Source organism: Protobothrops mucrosquamatus, unplaced genomic scaffold (assembly GCF_001527695.2).
Source record: "Protobothrops mucrosquamatus isolate PMUCROS unplaced genomic scaffold, P.Mucros_1.0 scaffold2101, whole genome shotgun sequence".
In the NCBI taxonomy this organism is placed as follows: domain Eukaryota; kingdom Metazoa; phylum Chordata; class Lepidosauria; order Squamata; family Viperidae; genus Protobothrops; species Protobothrops mucrosquamatus.
The window spans coordinates 72,127-78,126 of NW_015388203.1; the positions used below are offsets into that span (position 1 = coordinate 72,127).

The following is a 6,000-nucleotide window of genomic DNA, read 5'->3' on the forward strand; positions in this document are numbered from 1 at the left end:
GTTTGGACACCCTTGTGCTAAACTCATATTATATTATTACAAGATGATGGGTCCATTTTTGTCATCAACTTTCATACTCTCTTCTAAGAAAGCAATGGAAAAGCAACAGAGCTTGCTATCTTCCAAGCGCCTATAAAGAGATGGAGGGAAGATTTTTCAAAGGAGTGTAGAAGCAGGGAACTCACACTATCTCCATGTTTAGGGAAAATATATGTAGTTGTAGGGGGATCATGGAAATTCAGGAAAAGTTAGCTAAGATTGCAACTTATGGGCCGGTGAGAGGAAAACATTAATATTGCCACTGCTCAAAAAACTTAAGCTAGCATTGATTTCACAAATAAAAGCATGTTGGTAGAACAGCAAAATAAAACTTGATATTTTTCTTTCTAAAATTTTAACGAGAGTGTTTAAATCTTGCTCTGAAGCCAATTTTTACGTTGCCTAAACTTCAGAAGCGGTCCCAGTTTAAACTGCTAATATTGATCTTCTGGGCCATATATTGAAAAACATGATTACAATTCATATTTTTCTGTTTTCAGAGAAAACGTGCAATCAGGTTCTGCTAGGTTTTTTTTGTTTCAGAATGGCCACCTTACATTTCAGAACTTTCTCCCATCTAGCTCCTCCTACTCTACGGTATCAATGCCTTCATTGAGCTATGCTTGGAATCTGATCTCCTGAGATTTATATGTAATTCTTTTTTTTAGGATCTTTATGAAGCTGGGAAAACTTCATGAGTAGCCGGTACTTGATACCAACTGAAATTCAGTAGAGTTAGGATTAGATAAATTAGATAAATTGCTTTATAACAAGTACTGTAGTGTTCTATTTACAAATGTTTGTTTAACAATAGTTCAAAGTTACAATGGCCTAGGTAGAAAAAGTGACTTACAACCTGTACTGGCACTTACAACTGTCATACCACCTCTGTGGTCACGTGATTGCAATCTGGGGGTTGGCAACTAGCTCACATTTAAGATCGGATGCAGTGTCCTGCATTCAGGTGATCAGGTTTTGTGATCACTATTTTCAGCAAAAAAAGCCCATTAGGAAAACTGGGTTTACTTAATGATGGTGTGATTTGCTTAACAACTGTGTGATTTGGTTAATGACTAACATAAAAATTGTCGCAAAATCAGGTCCAACTTGATTTATGACTGCAGTGATGGATATTCAGATGTGGTCGTAAATGGAAGGCATTCCTCAGCTTACAACTACAATGAAGCCCAAAATTTCTGTTGCTAAGTAAGACAGTTCTTAAGTAAATTTTGTTCCATTTTACAACCTTTCTTACCATAATTATTAAATGATTCTCTGCAGTTGTTAAGTTAATAATATGGCTGTTAAGTGAATCTGGCTTCCCCATTGACTTTGCTTGTCAGGTTACAAAACGTGATCACATGACCCTGGGACACTGCAACCGTCATAAATATGAGTCAGTTGCCAAGTGTCTGAATTTTGATCACATGACCATGGGGATGTTGCCAACTTAAACTTATCCTCCTCCTCTGAATTCACATTGGGAGAGAGGTCCGGGGGTGGATCCATGACAGTATCATTTTACTGTTGATATTGGGTTATATGTATTGATAATTTATTCCTTTGCTTGTACATTGCTTAAATTTAAACTCATTCAAAATAAAAATATTAATGCTCAAATAAAATATTGCCTTGTTTTCTAGCTCACTTGAACTTCAAAGTGACTTTTACTTCCGTAAAAGGATAGGTATACTTACTCATTTTCACTTGTAATGCCCCACAGCTTTCTGCTTCTATTCCTACACCGTTGTTTGCGGTGCAACAATATATCCCATCATCACTGTCTTCCACACTCAAAATAGTTAGGAGTTGCCCATTTTCTCGTATGGCATATCTAGTATCAAAAAACCTGAGAACATATTAAGATACATCATTATTTAAAATTGCAAGTCTGAATGTACATTTCTCCCTCCCCCCCAACCCAGTCCGGCCTTTACAGTCCAAATAACTGGTCTTAGAAGGTGGGGCCCTTCTGAGATGTTTGCCATGCCCACATTATTTCTGCAAGCTAAGCTTCTTATCTGACTATTGTCTAGTCTGCAGCTGTTCCTCCTGTCTTCCCATGTCATTCCCAAATACCATTATATGTTTTATATTTATCATACACCTATAAAAATAATGCATGAATTCACTTTATAAAATGCTGCACTGGTGAATAGAAATAAGATGGGATGTAATAATATGGTAGAGACCAATACTGATGTTTTTTTGAGAATACTCACAGCCTGTGGTCTCTTGTACATTGAATTCATACCTGATAGGAATGTTATTGCGTGTCCAGGTAATCTCTGCCTGGGGGAAAGACTTTACGACACACACAAAGGTGGCTGCCTCTTCAACCAATGCATCCACTGTTTCAAGAGAAGTAGTGATGATTGGTGCTGTGACCAAAAAAGACAGCATAAGAAAGTGAATAAATTTCACATTAGATCCTGCAGCTTGACCAAGCAAATGTTTACAAATCCAAAACCAATTCCACTTGACTGGAAAATAGTCAAGATATAGAGCAAAGCTATTCAAATAAATGCATTTATTCGTGCATGATCTTATTCTTTCATTCTGAAGCATGGCAAAGATTCTCCACTTTGTATAGTATTTCTGAATATTCCAAGCATCTTAATAAACACAATCTATTTCAGATCATTGTAATCTCTGGATATTAAAAGGGGTTTTCAAAGATGCCATCATTTTCTGAGACCAGGTCCTGCAGATATGAAAGGCAGGCCTTCTACGTGGTTCCCCAGATATGAAAAGTGGGGATCACACTCTTTCACAGTTCTTTCTCTTCTGGGAAAGGAATCCAGATCCTCCTTTTGTAGCTACGCCTTTTCCATTTGAATTCATTTCTCCAATGGTTTCAAAGTCTATTTTAAAGGTTGTAACTATTTCTGTTATTTTTTATTTTAAAAAATTAAAGCTATTTTGAACCCTTTATGGCTTGGAAGGCAGGATACAAATTATGTAAGTAAATAAAATTCTGAACAAATGATTGCTTCTCAGGAACACCATTTTTCTAATAGCAAAGATTGAGATCAGGATGAATCACTGAATCACATTTCAGTGTAATTTGGCTTCATGACAGATGATAAAAATCATAGTTTGCTATGTTACAATGACCAACTATAGATCCGAGTGGAGGCTATCTATGTAGTCTGACACAGCCAAAAAACTTGATAGTGCCAAGCAAAGTAATGATCACCTCCCTTAACATAAACTGTTTGAAAAGATACAAGAAATGCCTTTCAACTTTCTTCAATATTTATATAAGCATGGAACTTTAATTCTACTGCACGTACCTAATTTCTTTATCCCTGGAAGTTTTGTATATATTACGTATTACATTAGCAGAGATAAATGTAACTCTGGTTATGGCCTTAAAAATGCATGGGAATGTTTTCGTATCACATAATTCTGTTTGATAGATATCCAAAGAATTTATAAATTATTTTGTTCTTGGTGGAAAATGACATACTACACACAATTGCCAAAAGGAAAAAAAAACCAATTTTTAAAAAGATATTGACTGTTGTCCCTGGCATTTGGTATTCATTTTGACACATACCAATGGGCATGTTATGAGAATCCCCCAAAATTCACAATATTGCAAAATGCTACTATTCTCGTATCCCTCTTCCTTTGTAAGTACTCTCATGAGACTGCAGCTCCTAGTAGTGAAAACCACTCTGGTCTGATTTGAAGATTTTCCTTTCTGGTCCACAGTAAGTCAAAATTTCAAGTTTCAAACTATAGAGCAAATATATATACAAGATTCCTAAATTTCTATTTGATGAGAGGAAAAGCGGTTTGATAGAAGGCAGAGCAAACAAAGAATTTAGCACTGTGTACTTAATCATCACTCATATTTCAGCCTCCTTAAATCTCTTACAAACAAACATTGAAATCAGATGGAATTCATCGTTTAATCGCTGCTATTGCTGTAATCAATCTTTGTACCTGTGACTGTTAAATCTATATAAAGACAATGAGAATGTTTTTTTCATCTAAGTCCCTACATACAACAGAGAAGAAGTATATATTTCTGAGTTATTATCATTTTGTCCTGCAAATGTTATAGGGTTTCCTGCTTGAGCAGGGGGTTAGACTAGAACAGCGGCCCCCAACCCTTTGGGCACTAGGACTGGTTCCATGGAGAGAGGTTTTTCCACGGACTGGAGGGGACGTGGTTTCGCGTGCTGCCTACATCCCACGGATGGGGCTTCACTTGTTTGCACAATCCAATTTCTGCTATTCTGTGGACCGGTGCCGGTCCACCGACTGGAGATTGGGGACCCCGAACTAGAAGAAGTCCAAGGTCCTTTCTGACTCTGTTATTCTGTTATTAAATATGCTCCATCGTATTCTGTATTTAAGTTCTTTAAAAAAAATCCATAAAAGTAATTTCAGTTTGCTTCTTTTTTCTTACAGCAAACATTTCTGGACATACTTATTGGCCAGATACAATTTATGATGTAGGTTGAGTGTTGAAAAAAGCAGCAAAGTTTTTAAGAAATGGAGACGCCAACTGATCATTTCAACTGCAATCTGGATACCAATTTATTTGGGAGTAAATTCCAGCAAGACTTCCGGTTTAGTTGATCTGTAGAGGAGCTTGCTGTAATCACCTGGTTGCCAGCAACATGACCTTAATGGGCCTTCCTTGCAAGCAACAATGCAGAGAGCTATCCTCAAAATTCTAATCTGAACATTAATCAAGGAGATATATACTATGTCACTTCGTACAAGCATCTGCCTCACTCAAATTCCTCAAGCATCTCTGTATCTATACATATTTACTTAGAAGTCCCAACTGTGTTAAGTGGATTTATTCCCAAATAAACATTCAACATTGCTGGCTATTTATATTTGAAAAACTGTTTTTGATACATACTATAAACAAAAAACCTACATAGGGAAATTCCTTGCTCATTAGCAAGGATACGGTATGTACAAACAAGACGAGTTCAGTCCCTCAGTTCCTCTTTTTCCATGGTGATTCCCCAAAGACAATTCCAGATGCACTCACAGACAAAATGAGCTTATCAATAGGAATCCCAGGAGCTTATATATTTATCCCAGAGCCTGGGCTGCTACAGGATCAAAAATAATGTATATAACCAGTGGCAAAGCAAAGAGATGACCCGTTATTGACACCTACCTTTAGGGAGCTTCTCTGTCAAGCTGAAGGCTGCCAGGGTGAAGATCTGTATAAGAGGAATGTTGAGCCAATCTTTCATGATTTATCCAGAGACGGTTGAGGGAGAGTATTTGTCCCCTTTAGCCAAAGATAGGCATTTTTCTTCTTGGTTGCTTAGTTTTAAAGCATGGTTTGTTGCAAAGTTCTGCTCGGACACTGACTCATGGGTTCTAAGTATAAGCAGGAATCCTCCGACTTGGCTGCAGTGATGGACATGACCAGCTGGTGTGCTTCAACGTCAGTCAGCATCAACAATGTGGAGGCTCATGAAACAAGAGAGCCCAAATCCCCTTGGAATGCCTTTTGAACAAACAGTGGGGAGTACACAATGCCTCAATGCCTTTCTAAAATAATAGCTTGGTCTCAGGCCAATAAAAAATGTTGAGCTTTGGCATCGTGTAAGAGTGCGTTCATCTGGAGATCTTCTTACCTTTTTAAAGCCTCCCTCTCTTGCTGGACCAAAGCAAGAGTCCATTTTCTCCTGGATGTTTGTAAAGCTATACAATTTGATGTATCTCTTGTCCGAAACTATCACAATACCGGAAACTCAAAGTTCATAGGTTTATTTCATTATTTTGCTGGGCTTCTATAATACTCCCATATAACCAAACCTTAAGAAGGTTACATATCCTGTTCTATAAAATTAAATTTACCATACACATAACAATCAATAATCCATAATTCTGTGCCAGGAACAAATATCTATAGCGTAAACAAACATCTATATCCTACGTTCCTAGTGGGATTACTTCACAACACACCTATCA

General features: G+C 37.2%; 1 protein-coding gene across 5 annotated transcripts in view; it reads right to left on the reverse strand.

Annotated features, from left to right (window-relative positions):
* MUSK (muscle associated receptor tyrosine kinase) overlaps positions 1–5,273 on the reverse strand; it is a 42,464-nt gene extending 37,191 nt beyond the window's left edge. For all 5 annotated transcript variants that reach the window (XM_015824073.1, XM_029285715.1, XM_029285713.1 and 2 more), the window contains exons 1-3: positions 5,195–5,273; positions 2,294–2,420; positions 1,737–1,888 (exon numbers count right to left, since the gene is read on the reverse strand). In XM_015824073.1, coding sequence (XP_015679559.1) covers positions 1,737–1,888; positions 2,294–2,420; positions 5,195–5,273 — 358 coding nt within the window. The remainder of the gene's footprint in view (positions 1–1,736; positions 1,889–2,293; positions 2,421–5,194) is intronic.
* Between the last annotated feature and the right edge of the window lie 727 nt (positions 5,274–6,000).